Source organism: Mustelus asterias, chromosome 7 (assembly GCF_964213995.1).
Source record: "Mustelus asterias chromosome 7, sMusAst1.hap1.1, whole genome shotgun sequence".
Classification (NCBI taxonomy): Eukaryota; Metazoa; Chordata; class Chondrichthyes; order Carcharhiniformes; family Triakidae; genus Mustelus; species Mustelus asterias.
In genome coordinates this window covers 9476832-9501450 of record NC_135807.1, presented here as the reverse complement: position 1 = coordinate 9501450, position 24619 = coordinate 9476832, and the positions used below count along the sequence as shown (strand labels likewise).

General features: G+C 44.7%; 1 protein-coding gene across 8 annotated transcripts in view; it reads right to left on the bottom strand.

The window, feature by feature from the left end:
- Positions 1-24619, bottom strand: part of vps13b (vacuolar protein sorting 13 homolog B) — a 993302-nt gene that overhangs the window by 645398 nt on the left and 323285 nt on the right. For all 8 annotated transcript variants that reach the window (XM_078215655.1, XM_078215652.1, XM_078215654.1 and 5 more), the window contains exon 19: positions 7329-7508. In XM_078215655.1, the coding sequence (XP_078071781.1) occupies positions 7329-7508 (180 nt within the window). The remainder of the gene's footprint in view (positions 1-7328; positions 7509-24619) is intronic.

The following is a 24619-nucleotide window of genomic DNA, read 5'->3' as shown; positions in this document are numbered from 1 at the left end:
GAAAAGACCGAGCTCCCTCAGCCTATCCTCATAAGGCATGCCACTCAAATCCAGGCAACATCCTTGTAAATCTCCTCTGCACCCTTTCAATCTTTTCCACTTTTATTAGTGCCATTTATTAGCGGATGACCAGAAATTTCCTCCAATTAATCATCAAGACAATTAAATATTGGGCCGAATTTTCCAAAAAAAGACAAAGTGCCATCCTGCGTGGAAAACCAGCTGTGATTCCTGCCGCTTGGGCAGCACAATCCAATCATGATCTTCCAACACTTTCATCACTTTTTTGCAGGGGGGTTGTTTTGACCATTATTGGTCAAAAGTGCCAGATCTCAAATTAATGTCAAAGTTTTCAGCCATAATGGGATTTGCACATATGTTGGAGGGAGCCAGAAAATCACCCCATTGTCTTTGGTCCCACCACAAACTTGGCTTTCTTGCCACCAATTTCATCCTTCTCCCGGGCAATTGTCAGAGACTGAAACGTACGTTTTGCAATCTAAGGGTTATTTTGGACCCCTGGATGATCTTTCAGTCACATATCCATGCCATCACTCAAACCACTCATTTCCTTTCATGTAACACAGTCTATCTTTCTGTACTTACTGACCCACACAGGTAACTGGCTAAACAATGCTTCCATTTTAAAAATTTTATTTTCATTGACAAATCTCTTCAGGGCTAAGGCCCTCCCCATCTCCCTAATCCTCTCCAGCCCCACAATCCTCCGGAATATCTGCACTGCTCTAGATTCAACCTATTGAATATCCCTAATTTTAATCTCTCCACCATTGGTCGCTGGGCCTTTGAGTTGTTTAGGCTCTGGACTTCTCTCCATAAACCCCTCTGCCTCTCTATGCTGCTTTTCTCCTTCAGGACATTCCTGAAAATATATTTCTTTGACCAAGCTTTTGTGCAATTGTCCTCATAACTCCTTGAGTGGCTCGGTGTCATGTTTTGCATCACAATACAGTGCCAGGGACCCGGGTTCGATTCCCAGCTTGGGTCACTGCCTGTGTGGAGTCTGCACATTCTCCCTGTGTCTGCGCGAGTTTCCTCTTGGCACTGGTTGTCACTGCCAGGCTGGCACAGAGGGAAATGCTAGCAATGATGCGGGGGAGGGATGGTGGTGAGAGGGAGATGTCAGTGATGACTGGGGGGCTGGAAAATGCCGGCGATGGCTGTTTGGGGTGTGGGGGAGAGAGATCTCTGCGGAGCCAGCTGTGCCGGTGTCTTAGGCCTCACCCCTCAAAATAAGATCTGGAGAGAAAACCTACCTGTTTCTCAGGAATGAAACATGCTGGTTTTCAGTCAGATCCTGCCACCTTGCCATTTTCTGGTAAGATTCTGCCCACTGAAGCAGTTTTGTGCCCACATGCAGCAAGACTTGGATAACATTCAGACTTGGGCTGATAAATGGCAAGTAACAAGTGCCAGGCAATGACCATCTCCAACAAGAGGGAATCTAACCATCTCCCCTTGACATTCAATGGCATTACCATTGCTGAATCCCCTACTATCAACATCCCGGGGATAACCATTGACCAGAAACTGAACTGGACAAAAATATAAACACTGTGACTTACAAGAACAGGTCAGAGGCTGGGAATTCTGTAAATAATAATTCCCAGCCTAACACTTCAAAGCCTGTCCACCATCCAAAAAGCATGAATTAGGGTGTGATGGAATAGTCTCCACTTAACTAAATGAATAACGCTCTAACAACACTCAAGAAGCTCACCAGCCAGGAGAAAACAGCCTCCATCCACCACCTTAAACATTCACTCCCTCCACCACCATCACACAACAGCAGCAGAGTGTACCATCAACAAGATGCACTGCAGCAAACCTCCACACTCCTGAAACAACACCTTTCAAATCAGTGACCTTTGCCACCTTGAAGGACAAGGGAAGTTGATATATGGGCACCACCTGCAACTTCCCCTCCAAGTCACACATCATCCTGACTTAGAACTATATCACCATTCCTTCACTGGAACTATGGAATTCGCTCCCTAACATCACTGTTGGTAACAAAAGCAGAAAATGCTGGAAAACCTCAGCAAGTCTGACAGCATCGAGAGAGAATAGAGAGAATAGAATAGAACCAACGTTTTGAGTCAGGGTGACCCCCTTCATCACAGCTGTAGGTAGTGGACCAAAGGCAATGTCAATTGGAGAAGTAAGAGATTCCACATCTCAAGAACAACCTTACAAATTGGACCTTTGCCAAATGCAATGAATGCATAAATGCATTATAATTAAGAATTTACAAAAAAAATCCATTCAAATCCAGAAATCACAAGATGCCCCCCAACAGTGGGCAATTTTAGTTTGCCTGCAAAATTCCCAGCACTCCCAAATGCACACAACATAATTCCAGCATAACATTCCCTAGTGCATTATTTGGTCTTGGACATTTAAACTGGAACAAGGGGATGTCACAATTGAGCTTGCTCACTTATTCAATAAGGCCAATTTGACCTTCAACCTCAAACACCCAATCCCCATATCCATCAACTCCTGTAAAGCCCAAGGGTTGATTAATCACAACCTTGAATATATTGAACTGAGCATCCAAAGTCCTCATGGGGTTGATAATTCCAAGGATTCACAATCCTCTGAACAAAGAAATGTCTCCTCATCTCAGTCTGAAATGATTGACCCCTTATCCTAGACTATGTCCCCAGCTGTTGAATTTCCAGCTAGAGGTAACTATCCCATAGCATCTACCCTGCCAAACTCTCTCAGAATGTTGGCCTGTTACTTACTGTTGCATGGCATCCCTTGGCATAGGTCATTTATAATACTATTTCTAGCTCCCCAAGGGGTTTTGCAATCCAAGGTCCTGTCAGGCTAAAGTCACAATGATTGTACACATTCAAATAACAATCTATACTTTTTTTCACCTCTGCTACTGGATATCCTTACAACATGTATAATTTAGATAATTCTGCCTCAGCATTGACTAAAATTTACAGCTTAAAAGGAGAAGGAGACAAAAGAAAAAAAGGAAAAGAAAAACAGAGGAGAGAAGAAACAAGGGTGGAACAAAAAGACAGAGGGAAATTCAAGGCCTTGGGCCAAGTGCTGGCAAGTGGGATTAGGTGGGCAGATCAGGGCATTTCTGGCATCGGTGCAGACTCGATGGGCCGAGGGGCCTCTTCTGCACTGTAGTATTCTGTGATTCGGTGATTCCTTATAGAGGTCTATAAACTAATGAGGGGCATAAATCAGCTAGATGGTCCAACATCTTTTCCCAAAGGTAGGGGAGACTAAAACTAGAGGGCATAGGTTTAAGATGAGAGGGAAGAGATACAAAAGGGTCCAGAGGGGCAATGATGGGTGTCTGGAACAAGCTGCCAGAGGCAGTAGTAGAGGCGGGTACAATTTTGTCTTTTAAAAACCATTTAGACAGTTACATGGGTAAGATGGGATAAAGGCCAAAAGCGGGCAATTGGGACGAGCTTAGTGGTTAAAAAAAAGGGGCGGCATGGACAAGTTGGGCCGAAGGGCCTGTTTTCATGCTGTAAACCTCTATGACCTCTCCTCTATGACTCTATGAAATGGAAAGCTAAATGAAGTGAGAAAAAAGAACCATTGGTGTTGATATAGGACATTATTGCATCCTGAAGCTGGGCACACAAATGCAGCAGCCAATTTACACAGAGCAAGATCGTTCAGACAAAAAAATGAGATGAATGACAAGTGAATCTGTTAGTAACAATGTTGTCTGTGCTAAGAATGCAGCATAATGTCAAAATATGATGGCATCATTCAAATAATATTTATTGAATTGCATTCCTTTTGTACTCTCCATGGCACTTGCATACTTACACAGTAACGTATCTGGCAGGGGCACTAGCTGATTTAGCTTGTCCTTCCAAACATCATGAGATATCTTATGTGTTTCAAGAATTAATAGTTCTTCATCCTATGTACTGACAGGAATTCATCCCACCCTTTAGTTTCTGTTCCAGCATCCCCACTGGTAATCGAACACACTCTCTCACATTCTTAAAGACATTGCCAAGTATTCTTTATTTCTTTTGACACTTGCAGCTTCAAACAGTGCATGTCCAAGTCCTCAACCGTGTGCCCAATAAAAAGAACTTAACAGAATCTAATTTCTCCTGAACAAAAATGTAAAAATCACCATTAAGTGTCTCATCACCACCATCGCACCCCCAACCCCTCTTAGAGATAAATTCCAACAGACAGTATTTCTCTATAACTCACCCCTGCAAATTCAGCAATTAGCTTTGTAGATTTTATGAGAGCCGGAATTCCAGCGAGGTTAGCTCTCGCCGGAAATGGACGAGAGACTGAATAATTTATTTAAATATATTTAAATTAGAATTTCCCTGTGTGTCGTGAGCCCGATGCTCAATCGTCGAGGCTCACTTGCCTTTATGGCCTCGCCGGGAGAGGTTCTCTCCAGCGAGGAAAGCACCTGCTCCCCATGAATGGGGGTGGAACTGGAGGCCATTGAGGCCTCCTGGGGAGGCAAAGGGCAAGGGGGGGCACATTGGCAGTGCCATCCTGGCACCTTGGCAATATCCAACAGGCACGTTGGCACTGTCCACTGTGCAGTGCTGGGGGCGGGGCCTATGGGGGTGGAGCATATGGAAGTGGGGCCTATCGGGGGCACATGGGGCAGGGCCTATTGGGGCGGGGCATATGCAGGTGGCCCAATCAGGGGTGGTGGAGCTGCTGCGCTGCAGTTGCAATCGGATCAGGGAGGGGAGACCCCCAATCGGTCTGGGCGGCTGGGGCGAGATGCACATGCATTGTGGGGCGCACAATTGGCCACGGGCCCCCACAATAGCTGGGGGGGGGGAGGGGGGGGGAAGGAGGTGGAGGAGCTGGTTGAGGCTGCCTGCAGCAGCAGGGGCCTGACAGCTCTCTCTGTCTGTCAGACCCCTGCAGTTGCTATTGAGCATGTGCGCATCAGAGGTCTGCACACGTGCAGCTCTACAGGCTGGCTGGCAAATTAAGCCCAGCCCACTGCCTGCAGCAGCTAGAAACAGTCTAGACCACTTTTTCAGTGACTAAGTGCATAAGATTGGGTGTGAAAACTCGCCCAAAAAAACAGATCATGAACTCTCCCATTTTCATGCTCTTGGGCACTTAGAATCAAGCTCACAAACGTCCACCCTCTATCCTTTTTCTAACTTGCCAGAGACACCACTTTACAGGTGAAATGTTGAACCAGAATCCTGCCTGCTTGCATTATTCGAAGAATATCAGGGATATAACTAAGGGTGTTGGCTCCAATTCCCTTCTGTGTAAAGGTAGGAATTAACACCATTCTGTAAGTACTCACTGAACATGAAATATTCTGTAATAAATTTGTTCCCACTATTGGACCTGCTTTGGCATTACTCACATTAATTGCTGGATATGACTGAAGTTTTCACTATGAGACAACTAAATACTTGGTGTCACGAGAAAAACTTGCCCAGTGATTTTGTGCTGATGGCACAATTTAAGTGCAGCATGCAGTATACGCAAGACTACTTTTATCGGCAAGAGTATTCAAAATTACAGAGCATAGACAAAGAAGCAGACTTAAGAGGCTGGGGATACTGTGACAAGTAATTAACCTCCTGACTCCACAAAGCTTGTCCACAAGGCACAAGTCAGGAGTGTGATGGAATACTCCCCACTTGCCTGGATGGGTGCAGCTCCAACAACACTCAAGAAGCTTGACACCATCCAGGACGAAGCAGCCCACTTGATTGGCACCATATCCATAAACATCCACCACCAATGCCCAATGGCAGCCATGTGCATCATCTACAAGATGCACTGCAGAAATTCAGTAAACATCCTTAGACAGCACCTTCCAAACCCACAACCACTTCCATCTGGAAGGACAAGCGCAACAGTCACATGGGAACACCACCACTTGCAAGTTCCCCTCCAGCACTCACCATCCTGACTTGAAAATATATCGCCGTTCCTTCTCAGTCGCTGGGTCCAAATCCTGGAATTCCCTCCCTAATGGCATTGTGAGTCAACCGACAACATGTGGACTGCAGCGTTTCAAGAAGGCAGCTCACCACTACTTTCTCAAGGGTAACTAGGGATGGGCAATAAATGCTGGCCAGCCAGCGACACCCGTGTCCCATGAATTAATTTTTTAAAAAGATACAGCTCAGCCCTGATCTAACTAAATGGTGGAACAGGCTCAAGGGGTTGTATGGTCTATTCCTGTTCCTAAATACATTACAGTCAATATATTAAATTAAGGTTATCAGTGCAGAAATGTCACCTCAACTTGGGAGGGATTGCTGGTACACAATTGTCTTTCTATCTTCGGAGCAAGCAGAAAAGCTTTTCGGACATATGGGATGGGCAATAAGTGCTGGCCTTACCAGCAAAACTCGTGCTGAATGAAGGAACAAGAGAAAATTTGTAAGGCTGAAGTGCCAGATTGCGATTAAACTGAATGATGAGTTATGCATTCCATGTCATGCATTCACAAGTCAGATAGAAACACGCAGCTCACAGGCGTTACAAGGTTTATCTTCTGAAATGCACTACTGTATTTTTTTATGTATTTAATTATCCCAAAACCTATGATTTTTCGTAACTACTTCATTCCTAGAATACTGTGCAACTCCAGTACAGCTTTGAATGTCAAGTGAATAAAAACGTCATTAAGCTGCAACATATGCATATTGCATAAAGGCTTTAAACTCAGAAAACAAGTTACAACAAAATAAAATTCAAGCGATCATTTTAGCCATTTTCACTGGGGAAGAAAAATATATTCAAATTCAAAAGGAGAACAGCTGATTTTTTTCTGGGCTTACACCAATAAAAGGTATTTCATTCAACAGATTTGAAAACATATCGATTTTTTTGAGCTGCGTATCAAGAGAAGTTGCTCTTTATCTCAAATATCTGTACTCAACATATTTTTAAGTGGTTAGGTAAGTAGCCATTGCCCAAGATGGACAGTAGGCATCTTTTTCTCTCTGGCAGGGAGAGACAATTGTTTATATAACTTGAGGGTAGCCACTCCACATTAAGCATGGGGCAGGCAAGGCGACATGTCTCAAATGCACCTCAGGCCGGAAGGGGAATTGAATCCACACTGTTGGGGTTTTTCTGAACCACACACCAGGAAGCTTAACTAACCGCACAGTTAACACAGTTTTATTTTATTCCATACTGTAGGTGGAAGATAATAATTACTACAGCAGCACATTAGCCAGACTGCGATCCGTATTCTGCCTCGCATACTTGAGCATGCTATAACAATGATGGCAGGAATTGTCAAGAATATACAAAAGCTATCTCATGGAGGTTGCACTTACCGGAATTATGATAGCTGTCCATTTGCTGGGGAATCTGGATGGTGAAAGTTATCAGATCAGGGGCAAAAAGTGACACGGGTTTCCTGCTTTCATTCAGCCATTTGCTCTTGTGCAACTCTCTCGTGTCGGAAGGCCCTTGTATTAGCGGAATCAATTTTTCCTTCATGCCATCACTTCTTCCTAATAGTGATAAAAATGCTTTCATCAAGTCTCTTGTTTCAAACTCATTTGTAACATCAAATTTTATCCAAACAGATTGTCTTCCTATCTTGACACCAACCAGGGGAAGCAAATTAACCGGCCTGCTTTCAATCATGTGGAACCTTGGACTTGAACCAATGTTTTGGGAAAAGCATTTTAAAGGAAATCCACAACAATAAGACAGGCTTATTTGCCAAGAAAAATTTGCTCTGTGGGCTCAGAAGGTTTCAACCCCAATAGAGCATCTGTGGCCATAAGCTACTATGACCAGCACTTCCACAGTGTATGCTATCATTCCTCAGGTTATGGGTTTTTTTTTATTTTAAATAGCACAAGGGATATCATCCTGGTCAGGTATTTGGACATCGATATGACTTTGTTTAAACTCATCTACCACCAGCTGCCAGAACAAGTCATTCCTTAGAGCAAGCAGATCATGACAATGTAATAAAAACATACAACCTAGCCCCCAGAGAGGACTGAGTGGTTTGCTGTGTGGAATCTAGGTATGTGAAGGATTATTTTATAAGAAGAATGAATACACTAATAGCTAATTTAACTTTGTTGTGCATTCTTGCATATACCACATGCTACTGCAAACCAATTACATAACAACCAGGATGAAAGGGGAATCCGTATTGCTTGCATGCCGAAATTTTGCAGAGGGTGAAGAACTGTCAGTAAGTTGCCAAAGGCCCCAAAATTGGATTGCACTATGCTCATTTTATTGGAGCATAACAGTTGCCTAGATGTGTCTAATATGGCAGGCAGAGTACAACCATTCATTCTCACTTCGTGTGATGCCCATGATATTTGTGAGGGTTCCTCTATACGCAAAAAGGGGACTTGGGACGCCTTCGCAAGGCTCAGTTTGCAGGATGTGATGGTGACTGACAACAGCAGTTGCCATGCATTCTGCAGTCAGCTGCTTCAGGAACTTAACAGCCAAACCAGTGGTCCTTAAAGGGCTGCTGATGGCTGCAACCTGAAAAGTTAAATTTTACATCTTTTTAATTGCCTTATCGAATCTACGGGTCTCTGCCAGGCATCGTCTTCACACTCTGTTTCCTCTACACCTTCATGGATTTCAGCTGAGACTGTCAGCCAGTGGCCAGGTTGGCCAAATTCACAAGACTGGGAAGTCTCTTAAGTCCTCAACTGGCACCCACAGCCGGCAGGGAGTAAAAACAAATAAAAGACAGCGTAACAATTTGCTGTGACCCTGCTGCTGACCTCAGAATGTATTAGCAGTGTGCACAGCACAGATATCTTGCTCCAACTTAGGTACGATCCAATTTCTAGGCCAACATGTCCAAGGATGTGGGTACCAGAGCTGCACTAACAGGAGTGGCTGAAGATGGTGTCCAATAGCCCTCCTAATTGCCCGCTGCTTGGAAGCAGGGAGCCTGTGAAAATGGTAAAAAGATGCACTGCTGCTGCTGCTACTCCCCATCATGTTTTTTTTAATACATTCGTTGGACATGGGCGTTGCTGGCTAAGCCAAGATTTGCTGCCCATCCATAGTTGCCCTTGAGGTGGTGGTGGTGAGCTGCCTTCTTGAATCGCTGCAGTCCACATGCTGTGGGTTGACCCACAATGCCATTAGGGAGGAAACACCAGGATTTTGACCCAGCGACTGCGAAGGAATGGCAATATATTTCCATGTCAGGATGGTGAGTGGCTACAAGGGAAGCTTGCAGGTAGTGGTGTTCCCATTGATCTGCTGCCCTTGTCCTAGATGCAAGTGGTCATGGATTTGGAAGGTGCTGTCTAAGGATCTTTGGTGAATTGCTGCAGGCGGCTGCATTTCCCGGGAGTGTTCTGCATGCGTGGGTGGCAACTCACCAGGGAGTTGCAGAAAGCCAATTAAGGTCAGAAATTCAAGGGTATTTGGAGGGCAATGGCAGTTTGCCAGAAGCACACAGGACTCCTTCGAAGGGGTCATGAAAAAGCATTGGCCAGCAGGATTAAGGAAAATCCCAAGGCTTTTTACACATATATAAAGAGCAAGAGGGTAGCCAGGGAGAGGGTTGGCCCACTCAAGGACAAGGGAGGGAATCTATGTGTGGAGCCAAAGGAAATGGGCGAGGTATTAAATGAGTACTTTGCGTCAGTATTCACCAAAAAGAAGGACTTGGTGGATGATGAGTCTGGGAAAGGATGTGTAGATAGTTTGAGTCATGTTGAGATCAAAAAGGAGGAGGTATTGGGGTTCTTGAGAAACATCAAGGTAGACAAGTCCCCAGGGCCTGATGGGATATACCCCAGAATACTGAGAAAGGCAAGAGAGGAAATTGCTGGGGCCTTGAGAGAAATCTTTGTATCCTCACTGGCTACAAGGGAGGTCCCAGAGGATTGGAGAATAGCCAATGTTGTTCCTTTGTTTAAGAAGGGTAGCAAGAATAATCCAGGTAATTACAGGCCGGTGAGCCTTACATCAGTGGTAGGGAAATTATTGGAGAGGATTCTTCAAGACAGGATTTATTCCCACTTGAAAATAAGTGGACGTATTAGTGAGAGGCAACATGATTTTGTGAAGGGAAGGTCGTGTCTCACGAACTTGATCGAGTTTTTCGAGGAAGTGACAAAGATGATTGATGAGGGTAGGGCAGTGGATGTTGTCTACATGGACTTCAGTAAGGCCTTTGACAAGGTCCCTCATAAGAACGTAAGAACATAAGAAATAGGAGCAGGAGTAGGCCATCTAGCCCCTCGAGCCTGCCCCGCCATTCAATAAGATCATGGCTGATCTGACGTGGATCCGTACCACTTACCCGCCTGATCCCCATAACCCTTAATTCCCTTACCGATCAGGAATCCATCCATCCGCGCTTTAAACATATTCAGCGAGGTAGCCTCCACCACCTCAGTGGGCAGAGAATTCCAGAGATTCACCACCCTCTGGGAGAAGAAGTTCCTCCTCAACTCTGTCTTAAACCGACCCCCCTTTATTTTATTTTATGGCAGACTGGTGCAGAAGGTGAAGTCACATGGGATCAGAGGTGAGCTGGCAAGGTGGATACAAAACTGGCTCAGTCAAAGAAGACAGAGGGTAGCAGTGGAAGGGTGCATTTCTGAATGGAGGGCTGTGACAAGTGGTGTTCCTCAGGGATCAGTGCTGGGACCTTTGCTGTTTGTAATATATATATATAAATGATTTGGAGAAAAATGTAACTGGATTGATCAGTAAGTTTGCGGACGACACAAAGGTTGGTGGATTTGTGGATAGCGATGAGGACCATCAGAGGATACAGCAGGATATAGATCAGTTGGAGACTTGGGCAGAGAGATAGCAGATGGAGTTTAATCTAGACAAATGTAAGGTAATGCATTTTGGAAGGTCTAATACAGATAGGAAATATACAGTAAATGGCAGAACCCTTAGGAGTATTGATAGGCAAAGGGATCTGGGTGTACAGGTACACACACAGGTCACTGAAAGTGGCAATGCAGATAGAGAAGGTAGTCAAGAAGGCATACGGCATGCTTGCCTTCATTGGCCGGGGTATTGAGTTTAAAAATTGGCAAGTCATGTTGACACTTTATAGAACCTTAGTGAGGCCGCACTGGGAATATAGTGTTCAATTCTGGTCGCCACATTACCAGAAGGATGTGGAGGCTTTGGAGAGGGTACAGAAAAGATTTACCAGGATGTTGCCTGGTATGGAGGGCATTAGCTATGAGGAGAGGTTGGAGAAACTTGGTTTGTTCTCACTGGAGCGACGGAGGTTGAGGGGAGACCTGACAGAAGTCTACAAGATTATGAGAGGCATGGACAGAGTGGATAGACAGAAGTTTTTTCCCAGGGTGGAAGAGTCAATTACTAGGGGGCATAGGTTTAAGGTGCGAGGGGCAAGTTTTAAAAGAGATGTACGAGGCAGATTTTTTACACAGAGAGTAGTGGGTGCCTGGAACTCATTGCCGGGGGAGGTAGTGGAAGCGGATACAGTAGTGACTTTTAAGGGGCGTCTTGACAAGTACATGATTGAGTTGGGAATAGAGGGATATGGTCCACAGAAGCATAGGGGGTTTTAGTTAAGTCGGGCAGCATGGTCGGTGCAGGCTTGGAGGGCCGAAGGGCCTGTTCCTGTGCTGTAATTTGTTTTGTTCTTTGTTCTCACAGCATCTGCAACTCCTGCATCTGTTGTCTGCCTGGCATCCCTAATTGGACATGCTCCTGGAGGTAGCTTGGAAACTGGCCTCTACTGAGAAGCTCATACCCATGCCATCCCATCACTCTAATTGTTCCCAACCTGGGAATCCATCCGAATGTCGGAAGCAGCACAATAGTGGCACATTTCAGCCCAGAATGTCACAGATTGCACTGAACCAGCCATTTTATTATTCTCCGACCAGGATTTTCTAGCCCCAGTGAGGACAGTCCCGCTGTGGCAGATGCGCCAAAAGTCCATTGATTTCAGCGGCACCAGTGAATCCCACTGGTTTGATTTGATTTATTGTCACATGTATTAGTATACAGTGAAAAGTATTGTTTCTTGCGCACTATACAGACAAAGCACACCGTTCATAGAGAAGGAAATGAAAGAGCGCAGAATGTAGTGTTACAGTGATAGCTAGGGTATAGAGAAAGGTCAACTTAATGCAAGGTAGATCCATTCAAAAGTCTGATGGCAGCAGGGAAGAAGCTGTTCTTGAGTTGGTTGGTACATGTCCTCAGGTTTCTGTATCTTTTTCCCGAAGAAAGAAGATGGAAGAGAGAATGTCCGGGGTGTGTCAGGTCCTTAATTATACTGGCTGCTTTGCCGAGACAGCGGGAAGTGCAGACAGAGTCATAGAGGTTTACAGCATGGAAACAGGCCCTTCGGCCCAACTTGTCCATGCCGCCCTTTTTTTTAAACCCCTAAGCTAATCCCAATTGCCTGCATTTGGCCCATATCCCTCTATACCTATCGTACCCATGTAACTATCTAAATGCTTTTTAAAAGCATTTAGATACCCGCCTCTACTACTACCTCTGGCAGCTTGTTCCAGACACTCACCACCCTCTGTGTGAAAAAATTGCCCTTCTGCACAAATTCAAATTCACTTTTGAATTTCTGCTATACAGTCAATGGATGGGAGGCTGGTTTGCGTGATGGAGTGGGCTACATTCATGACTCTTTGTAGTTCCTTGCGGTCTTGGGCAGAGCAGGAGCCATACCAAGCTGTGATACAACCAGAAAGAATGCTTTCTATGGTGAATCTGTAAAAGTTGACGAGAGTCGTAGCTGACATGCCTAATTTCCTTAGTCTTCTGAGAAAGTAGAGCTTTCTTAACTATAGTGTCTCCATGGGGGGACCAGGACAGGTTATTGGTGATCTGGACACCTAAAAACGTGAAGCTCTGGTGGGCAAGACCGGAATATTCCACCCACTGTTTCAATGTATCCATTAGGAAAATATATGCCGATGGAACTGGGGCAATTAGCTGGATGAATTTGTTAGTAGCTATGAACCCGATTTCATTACTTCAGATATGTAAAGGCTAAAGAAGCTGGGCTGTGAGAAAAGGACATCAACCTAAATGCTAGCTTTACTTCTCTCAACACGGATAATGCCAGACATCCTGGGTGGGAATTTCTACGCACCCCGTGACACTCCACGGCAGCAGAGGCAGAGCACCATTGGCTGGCAGCAGGATCTTCTGGTCCTGCTACTATCAACGGGGTTTCCCGATATAGGCACTCTCACCGCCAGTTTCCTGGATGCAGAGGTTCACCATCGGCAGGACCAGAAGATCCCGCCAGTGAGGGCAGCCGGAAAATTCCAGCCCTTGAGTATTTCCAGCATTTTCTGTTTGTATTCGGTATGTGGATGGCTTGACTAGAGAGGGGGCAAAGCTTGACCTGCTCTTGGGAAACTGGGAAGGGCAGCTGACAGAAGTCTTAGTGAGGGATCACTTTGGGACCACTGACCGGGGTAGGGGGGTTGCTGGTGGTGTTGGCAGGCAAAGGGATGGCTGGTAAGTGGGAGGCTTTCAAAAGTGTGTTAACCAGGGTTCAGAGTAAGCACATTCCTTTTGGGGTGAAGGGTAAGGCTGGTAAAACTAAGAAACCCTGGATGATTCAGGATATTGAGGCCCTGGTCAAGAAGGAGGAGGAGAAATATGACATGCATAGGCAGTTGGGATCAAGTGGGTCCCTTGACGAGTATAGAGGGTGTCGGAGTAGAGTTAGGGGAGAAATCAGGAGGGCAAAAAGGGAGATTGCTTTGCCATCACTCAAACCAGCCTCCCATCCATTGACTCTGTCTACACTTCCTGCTGCCACGGAAAAGCAGCCAGCATAATCAAGGACCCTACGCACCCCGGACATTCTCTTTCACCTTCTTCCGTCAGGAAAAAGATACAAAAGTCTGAGGTCACATACCAACTGACTTAAGAACAGCTTCTTCCCTGCTGCCATCAGACTTTTGAATGGATCTACCTTTCACTAAGTTGATCTTTCTCTGCTCCCTAGCTATGACTGTATCACTACATTCTGCATTCTCGCCTTTCCTTCTCTATGAACGGTATGCTTTGTATAGTGTGCAAGAAACAGTACTTTCACTATATACTAATATATGTGACAATAACAAATCAGATCAAGGTAAGGCAAAGGAAAAATCCAAAGAGCTTCTACAAATACATAAAGGGCAAAAGAGTAACTAGGGAGAAAGTATGGCCTCTTAAGAATCAATAAGGTCATCTATGCGCAGATCCACAAGAGATGGGTGAGATCCTAATTGAATATTTCTCATCAGTATTTACTGTTGAGAAAGGCATGGATGTTAGGGAATTTGGGGAAATAAAGAGTGATGTCTTGAGGAGTGTACTGGATGTCTTAAAGTGCATCAAGGTAGATAAATCCCCGGGACCTGAAGAAGTGTGTCCAAGGACATTGTGAGAGGCTAGGGAGGAAATTGCGGGCCCCCTAGCAGAGATATTTGAATCATCGACAGTCACAGGTGAGGTGCCTGAAGATTGGAGAGTGACAAATGTTGTGCCTTTGTTTAAGAAGGGCCGCAGGGAAAAGCCTGAGAACTACAGGCCGGTGAGCCTAATGTCTGGAGTGGGTAATTTGTTAGAAGGTATTCTGAGAGACAGGATCTACAGGCATTTAGAGACGCAAGGACCGATTAGGGACAGTGAGCATGGCTTTGTGAGTGGAAAATCATGTCTCACGAATTTGATTGAGTTTTTTTGAAGGGGTAACCAAGGAGGTAGATGAGGGCAATGCTGTCAATGTTGTCTACATGGACTTCAGCAAGGCCTTTGACAAGGTACCGCATGATAGGTTGTTGCATAAGATTAAATCTCACAGGATCCAGGGTGAGGTAGCCAATTGGATATAAAATTTGCTTGATGACAGAAGACAGAGAGTGGTTGTAGAGAGTTGTTTTGCAAACTGGAGGCCTGTGACCAGCAGTGTGCCTCAGAGATCGGTGCTGGGTCTACTGTTATTTGTCATTTATATTAATGATTTGGATGAGAATTTAGGAGACATGGTTAGTAAGTTTGCAGATGACACCCAGATTGGTAGCATTGTGGGCAGTGAAGGTTATCTAGGATTGCAACGGGATCTTGATCGATTGGGCTAGTGGGCTGATGAATGGCAGATGGAGTTTAATTTAGATAAATATGAGGTGATGCATTTTGGTAGATCAAACCAGGGCAGGAGTTACTCAGTTAATGGTAGGGTTTTGGAGAGAGTTAAAGAACAAAGAAATCTAGGGGTACACGTTCATAGCTCCTTGAAAGTGGAGTCACAAGTGGACAGGGTGGTGAAGAAGGCATTCTATTTCTTGGTTTCATTGATCAGAACACTGAATACAGGAGCTGGAACATCTTGTTGGCGTTGTACAATACATTGGTAAGGCCACACCTGGAATACTGTGTGCAGTTCTGGTCACCCTATTATAGAAAGAATATTATTAAACTAGAAAGAGTGCAGAAAAGAGTTACGAGGATGCTAACGGGACTTGATTTTTAAAGTATAATGTCACAAGTAGGCTTACATTAACGCTACAATGAAATTGCTGCGAAAATCCCCTAGTCACCACACCCTGGCGCCTGTTCGGGTACACTGAGGGAGAATTTAGCAAGGCCAATGCATCTAACCAGCACGTCTTTTGCATTGTGGGAGGAAACCAGAGCACCCGGAGGAAACCCATGCGGGAAGAACATGCAGAGTCCACGCAGACAGTGACCCAAGCCAGGAATTGAACCCAGGTCCCTGGCACTGTGAGGCAGCAATGCTAAGCACTGTGCCACTGTGCCGCCCTGGAGTTTGATTTATGAGGTGAGGCTGGATAAACTGGGACTTTTTTTCCCTGGAGCGCAGGAGGCTTTAGGGTGATCTTATCGTGGTCTATAAAATGAGGGACATTGATGAGGTAGCTAGTCAACATCTTTTCCCAAAGGTAGGGGAGTCTAAAACTAAAGGGCATAGATTTAAGGTGAGAGGGGAGAGATACAAAAGGGTCCAGAGGGGCAATTATTTCACACAGAAGGTGGTGAGTGTCTGGAACAAGCTGCCAGAGGTAGTAGTCGAGGTGGATACAATTTTGTCTTTTAAGAAGTATTTAGACAGTTACATGGATAAGATTGGTGTAGAGGGATATAGGCTAACGAGAGCAAATGGGACTAGCTTAATGGTAAAAACTGGGTGGCATGGACAAGTTGGACTGAGGGGCCTGTTTCTATGCTGTAAACCTCTATGACTCTATTTCAGATCATTGGATTTGGCTTTTGGAAAAGAATGGGAGATTTCTGGCTGAGAAAATTCCTCCTCATCTCAGTTTTATTTTGAGGCTGTGCCCTCAGGTCCTAGTCTCTCCTACAAATGGAAACATCTTCCCCATGTTGATCTGACTGTGGCCCTAACTCCACTTCATGGTTGTTCTGACTTCATGACCGATCTGACTGTGGCCTTAGCTCCACTTTCCTGCCTACCCTTCATAATCCTTAACTCCTTTGTAGATCACAAATCTCTATGTCAGCCTTGGATATATTAATTTGCCCAGGCTCCACTGCTCTCTTTAGAATAAAAATCCAAAGATGAACAACCCTCTGAGATAAGAAAGTTCCCTACATTTCAGCCTTAAAACAGGGGATCCCTTATTTTGAAACTGTGCCCCCTAGTTCTAGATTCCCTCATGAGAGGCAACATTCTCTCAGCATATACGCAGCCAAGTCCACTCAGAATCTTATATTTCAATATCTTCTCTCATTCTTCTAAAGTCCCATGGGTATGGACCCAACCTGTTCAAGCTTTCCTAATGAGACAGGCCCATCATCCAATCTGGTGAAGTTTCTCTGAACTGTTTTCAGTTTATTTATCATTGTCACTAGTAGGCTTACATTAACACTGCAGTGAAGTTACTGTGAAAATCCACTTGTCGCCACACTCCGATGGCGCATGTTTGGGTACACTGAGGGAGAATTCAGCATGGCCAACGCACCTAACCAGCACATCTTTTGGACTATGGGAGGAAACCAAAGCACCCGGAGGAAACCCACACAAACATGGGGAGAACGTGCAGACTCCACACAGACAGAGTCCCTGGTGCTGTGAGGCAGCAGTGCTAACCACTGTGTTAACCGCTGTGCCACTGTGCATAACTGTTTCCTATGCAATGGAGTGGGATAGGGATGGAGCAGGAGAATGGGAGTGGAATGGCTCTTTCAAAGAGCTGGCATAGGCATGGGATGAAGGATCTCCTTCTATGCTACATGATCCAAATTCAGATGGAAGCAGTTGAGAATAAATCACCATCCGTTAGAATCCCTTAGTCCCTTAGAATCACTACCATGGGACCAGATCGAATAAAGTTGGTTCAGCATCACTAATTCATCTGTTTGGAGCAATAACAGAATAAGAACAAATTTGGAAGTCAAAACTTCATGTGCTTTGAACGAGATACAATATAATAAAATACCAAATGTAAACCATAAAGTAAACTTAAAGCAACAGAAATCAGCTTGGCTGTGAGCCCTTATTATGAACTAGGATGTAAGAGATATTTCATGAGCAATGCACCTTGTCACAAGAAACTAAATATTGATATCTAATTACAGTGTACATTGCCAATTCACTGATTCGGAAATTCATCCGGGATACTAGATTAAGAGCTTTGACAGACCACTTTGGATAGACTTGCTTTTTGAATAGGGAGGCTTAAAAAAGGTTTGCTTGGATGAATGATTGGTCCCTGTTTGTATAGGACGCAAGAAACAATACTCTTCACTTTATACTCATACATGTGACAATAACAAATCGTATCAGTAGAGGGAATTCATCCTGGGGCCACTAGACAGGCTTAACACTAAGACGATATTTAACAGTTGTTGTCACAATATTGGACTGAATGTGAATACGGGAACGAGTTGCCCCGACATTTAATATGGTAGAACTGCTCGGAAATAGTTTCTAGGATGCCACCAACATTCACCTCGGAAATCCGAAACAATTCAGCACAGATTCAGAATGATTTGGTCATGCCGCACAAATTCGTTGGAACTCCTTGAGAAATCAACACAACTGTCAGGCCTGTCCAATTAATAGAGCTTGGATTGGGGACCAGATGCATTAGCCACTCTGGTGGGACCAGGGGCCATTGAAGCCCCTTGAATGATTGGGGGCAGGGGCAGGCAGTACCCCTTGGGCAGTGCCAGCCTAGCACCCTGGCATTGCTGATCAGGCACCAGGCAGTGCCAAGGGGTGGGGCCTATGGGGAGGAGCCATGGCCTGGATGGGGCATATCCTGAAGGGGAGGCAGGGCATAGACATAGAAACCCTACAGTGCAGAAGGAGGCCATTCGGCCCATCGAGTCTGCACTGACCACAATCCCACCCAGGCCCTACCCCCACATATTTACCCGCAAATCCCTCTAACCTACGCATCTCAGGACTCTAAGGGGCAATTTTTAACCTGGCCAATCAACCTAACCTGCACATCTTTGGACTGTGGGAGGAAACCGGAGCACCCGGAGGAAACCCACGCAGACACGAGGAGAATGTGCAAACTCCACACAGACAGTGACCCGAGCCGTGAATCGAACCCAGGACCCTGGAGCTGTGAAGCAGCAGTGCTAACCACTGTGCTACCGTGCCGCCCTTAATGGGGAGCTCCCGCATGGGGAGCTGTGTACTCTGCATTGGTGATCGTCAGGGCAGCGATCATCTGGGGTGGGGGAGTGAACAGGGGTGGCGGTCGATGGGAGGGGGTTGCGATTGGGGGCAGCGGTCGATTGGGGGTGGGGTTGCAATGTCAGGGGGAGACTGGGGAAGTAACAATTTCCCACTGCACTGTGTACTCTTTACACAGTGCACTGGGAGATTAAGACGCATGCGTAATAACTTCCCCTAGCAGCCAGCAACTGGCCTCCTGGTGTGAATACGCTCTGTCCACTCCCCCTAATGGCAAGAGTCATACTTTGCCTCATTTTTGTTTTCAAAGTGCCATAAGATTGTGGCTGGGAGCTCGCCCAAAAAATAGAAGCGATTCTCACCCGTTTTCACGCTCATAGGGCACTTAGGCACTTTTGGGTAAGATCACCCCATGTATATTAATATTGTGCCCTTAACATAGGAAAATGTCCCAAGATGCTTCACCTTCACCCCAGAAGGACATTCAGCACACAGCAGCAGTTTGCATGGGGATTTATCACCACTTTCTCAAGGGCAATTAAAGAAGGACAATAAATACTGTCCTTGCCAGTGATCATAGAATCCCTACAGTGCAGAAGGAGGCCATCCGGCCCATCGAGTCTGCACCGACCACAATCCCACCCAGGCCCTACCCCCACACATTTTACCCACTAATCCCTCTAACTTACGCATCTCCGGACTCTAAGGGGCAATTTTTTTTTTTAACCGAGCCAATCAACCTAACCCGCACATCTTTGGACTTTATACTAATACATGTGACAATAACAAATCGTATCAGTAGAGGGAATTCATCCTGGGGCCACTAGACAGGCTTAACACTAAGACGATATTTAACAGTTGTTGTCACAATATTGGACTGAATGTGAATACGGGAACGAGTTGCCCCGACATTTAATATGGTAGAACTGCTCGGAAATAGTTTCTAGGATGCCACCAACATTCACCTCGGAATTCCCACCGTTTTCACGCTCATAGGGCACTTAGGCACTTTTGGGTAAGATCACCCTTAAAGAAGGGTGACTTACCTAGTGTTAAGCCTGTCTAGTGGCCCCAGGATGAATTCCCTCTACTGATACGATTTGTTATTGTCACACGTATTAGTATAAAGCGCAAAAAGGTTGCCCTTGAGAAAGTGGTGATAAATCCCCATGCAAACGGCTGCAGTGTGCTGAATGTCCTTCTGGGGTGAAGGTGAAGCATCTTGGGACATTTTCCTATGTTAAGGGCACAATATTAATATACAATATTGATATCCACATTCTCTGAAAAATTATAATTTTTAAAGTTTTAAAACAGAAATCAAAGTCCACACTCTGGAACTCGTACCCCAAGAAAATGTTCACAGAAATGCCCCAATGGAGTTCTTACAAATCCACAGCTTGACCTGACTCACAACGTGTTCCCTCTTGACACAATCAGAACTTCCGATGTCAGGCCATCAGACTAAACATTTGAAGTCAGATTTTAACTAATGGCCACTCCCAAACTGAAGAGAAAGAAATTGCAGTTGTCAAACAGTGCCCAAGAACATTTGTGGTAGTGTGGCCCCTTTAAGGGGGCAATCCCTGAAGTCCACGTGATCCTATGGAGAGGCAGCACGGGAAGCCAAGTCAATCGGTGCAAGGACGCGAATCCTGGGTTGGGGAGGAAGCTCAGTTGGAGCCAGGGAAGAGAAGACAGTAGACATGTGTTGCAGTTTTGTAGATCATTGCTTGTATATAGATAAATACTGTTGATAATAAACCAATCATAACTGTTTTTTAATTCATTCGTGGGACATGGCCGTCACTGGTTAGGCCAGCAATTATTGCCCTAGTTGCCCTTGAGAAGGTGGTGGTGAGCTGCCTTCTTGAATCGCTGCAATCTATGTTTTGTGTGGGTTAACCCACAATGTGGAGATGCCGGCGTTGGACTGGGGTAAACACAGTAAGAAGTTTAACAACACCAGGTTAAAGTCCAACAGGTTTATTTGGTAGCAAAAGCCACACAAGCTTTCGGAGCTCTAAGCCCCTTCTTCAGGTGAGTGGGAATTCTGCTCACAAACAGAGCATATAAAGACACAGACTCAATTTACATGAATAATGGTTGGAATGCGAATACTTACAACTAATCAAGTCTTTAAGAAACGAAACAATGTGAGTGGAGAGAGCATCAAGACAGGCTAAAAAGATGTGTATTGTCTCCAGACAAGACAGCCAGTGAAACTCTGCAGGTCCACGCAACTGTGGGAGTTACAAATAGTGTGACATGAACCCAATATCCCGGTTGAGGCCGTCCTCATGTGTGCGGAACTTGGCTATCAGAAACTGATAGCCAAGTTCCGCACACACGAGGACGGCCTCAACCTGGATATTGGGTTCATGTCACACTATTTGTAACCCCCACAGTTGCGTGGACCTGCAGAGTTTCACTGGTTGTCTTGTCTGGAGACAATACACATCTTTTTAGCCTGTCTTGATGCTCTCTCCACTCACATTGTTTTGTTTCTTAAAGACTTGATTAGTTGTAAGTATTCGCATTCCAACCATTATTCATGTAAATTGAGTCTGTGTCTTTATAAGCTCTGTTTGTGAACAGAATTCCCACTTACCTGAAGAAGGGGCTTAGAGCTCCGAAAGCTTGTGTGGCTTTTGCTACCAAATAAACCTGTTGGACTTTAACCTGGTGTTGTTAAACTTCTTACTGTGTTAACCCACAATGCCATGAGGGAGGCAATTCCAGGATTTTGACGCAGCGACTGCGGAAGAAGGGCGATATATTTCCAAGTCAGGATAGTGAAGCCACAACGAGTCGCCTCCAAAGTTATTGCAAACATCTTGGAGGCGAATGAAGTTATAAGTGTCAGCATTTTTTAAAGAAGGGAATGAAATACTCACACATACCAATGAAAGAATTCATGGCTGGGCCACATAATGGACTCGATACTTTCAAAGATATTTTCCTGAACAATCACACAGCAATTTTTAAAAACCTCTCCGATTGGGGCAATGCATTAACATGGGAAATACAAACCAGATCTTTAAAAGACTGATCTAAAAATAATTGTTTTGTTCAGGAGCGCATTAGGTATACATGTGGCATTAAAGGGAAGAAAAGCTGAGCCTTTTTTGTATAACGTTTGGCTCAAAAGAATGATTTTTTCTCAAGAGCAATTGAGAGCAGAAACTTGGGCGAACAATGTCAAATGTGAAATAAGAATAGCTTGCCAATGTAAAAACATGCTGGGAAATGTCAAAAAGTCACACACACAAAGCTTCAGCCTTGGCTCAGTGTTACCATTCTCATCTTTGAGTCACAAGGTTATGAATTGAAGACCCACCCTGGTTGAAAAATTGAGCACAGAATCAAGGTTAGCACTTCATTGCGGTATGAAGGAAATGCTGTGCTGGCAGGCCTGCCTTTTGGATGCAAAGCCAAACAAAGCCCTCATCTCAATGGGGGAGTTTGTCTGGTGGCCTGGCCAAGATTTATCTCACAACCAAAATCACCAACATTAGAAGTTAGATCACAGATCAGTCGTGATCTCATTGAATGGCAGAGCAGACTCAAGGGACTGAATGGCCTACTCATGTTCCTAAGTTTCTATCATCTGCACATTTATCTCATTACTACTGTGGGACCTTGCCGTGAGTAAACTGGTGCTGTTTAACGGTTTTAAAACACAGACTAGACTTCAAAAGTAATGACTGGTTGTGAAGCACTGTGGGATGTGTTAGGCCATGAAAGATGCTCATTAAATGCAAGCCAATACAAAGTTGTTTTCAACATCTGCCGTGGATAGCGCAACTGGAGCCTGCAAAAGGTGATCACCGTGTGAAAAAGTTTCTATAATAAAGAATCAACTTAACTTTCGACGAGAGCGGGTAATCCCAAAAGAAAGGTAAAGCTGTTATTTGAAGGACAGATTGCGGGTAAACCTCCATCTAATTACGGCATGCTCAGTTGGACGATCACACTTCTTCCGTCTACGAAAGCAGCTATCCTAGCAATTTTGCACAGAGGAGCTCACAGTCACTGGGAACCAGTTGAACACTGCTGAAACTCTTTCAGAGAATCTTCTGCATGATTTCAATCCCATCATTTGAGAATAGGGGCTCAATGTGCCCTGCTTAGGTTTTTTCTAGATGATGGGACCATTTTCTAGTGGCGAATCCATTCGCTGCAGCACCAATCTTTTGGCGGACAACAAATTAAGAAGACGACTTGTTGATCACCATCTAATTAGCGGGTTGAGGAACAGGAGGGCAATTTAGGAAAAGCAATTGCAAGGGTGTGTGCAGTGAGAATACAGCTGAGAATGGGGCAAGAGAGGGCGAGACAAAATCCTCACCATCAGCACTATTAGCTATTTCAGTCTGCAGGCGACAATGGTGAAATCGTAAACCTCGACTTGCAAATGACTTCTGAATGGTTCCAGGGATGGGGTTTTTAGTTACCAGGTTGTTTTGGAGAATCTGGTGTTGTTCACCTTGGAGCCAAGGAAATTGAGAGGAGATTTGACTGAGGTGTACAAGATTATGAAAAGGCGGACAAGTTAAGGTAGACAAAGAGAAGTTCTTCCCATTAGGTGACTGTACAAGGACTAGGGGACACAAAGTTTGGGCAAGAGATGCAGTGGAAAAGAGAGGAAGAACTTTTTTACACAGTGAGTGGTAATGACCTGGAACTTGCTGCCCACCATGGAGGTGGATGAAGAAACAATCAACGAATCCAAAATGAAGTTGGATAAGCACTTGAAGGAAAGCGTGCAGGGCCACGGCAATTGAGCAGGGGAGTGGGACTGATTGGATTGATCTGCGAGGAGTTGGCATGGATTTGATGTACTGAATAACTTCCCTCTGTGCTGTGACTCTATGACATGCCAATTTTCATCTTGAATGGGCAGATTGCATTTTTCTTTCATGGCATTCAGGCCAAGACTCCTGTAAGCTGATGAGCTGCAGAAACAGCAAGGGTAAAATTCTATTTCCCCAGAAAAATTATTGTTCATTACTTCCAATAGTGCTGATGGCAACCTGAGTTGGTTTCCGACTGCTAATGTGTCGGTTGCTGACATCGCACTCAGCACCCAACCTACCCTGGGAGAAGCAACTGGAGGCGAGAACATATTGGCAAACCAGCCCGATGCAGTTTTTTCTAACTTTGCTCATGCCTGTCCTTCAACGACCTGGTAAAATTCTCCCTTGTGGGTCCAGATTGTGAAAGAGTATACCATCGCGCTCTACTCTTCATTTTTTAAAAAAAGACAACAGTCATTCTATTCTACTCTATCACTACAGTCACTTTTGATGAATCTTTACTTTTAAAACTGAGCATTATTGTCAGCTGAGCATTAATTTCCAATGATCATTATATCACGAATTTGAATTTAAGAAATTAGTTTAGCTAAACGTAAGAAACATTGGTCCTTTTAGGACCACTTTAAGATGATCCAAACTTAGACACTAAAATGTCCTGTGGGTGCATGTAGTGGTCTGAATTTTCACTAAATTGTCTCTGAATGGAAGATTGGTTAATGGACTAATTGTAATAATTACCACATTAATCTAGATTATTCAACACTGAATTCTGAATGAATGCTGGCTAGTGCCATTCTGAATGACCTGTTTTCGATTGCAAGCACGTAAGTGAATGTTCTGGCTTTAAACAATGTGGGACATACCGCAAATACTTACCTTAAATCAGCCTTACACAGATGCCAGTGCTTAAGAGTTTGTGCAGCCATTCTTAAGAGTGAACTTTAGGGAATACAAACAAACATCCAAAACATTTTTGGCCTAGACAGTTAAAAAGATTAATATTTTCATTGCCTGATCATTGTACATTATAGATAGAACTGTTAACACAATGCAATCTTCAACTGACAAAATGACAAATCTTTGGGGGAAAAAGCTGATTCATGACAGACAAAGTAAACTCTAATTTCTGTGACTTTTTAGG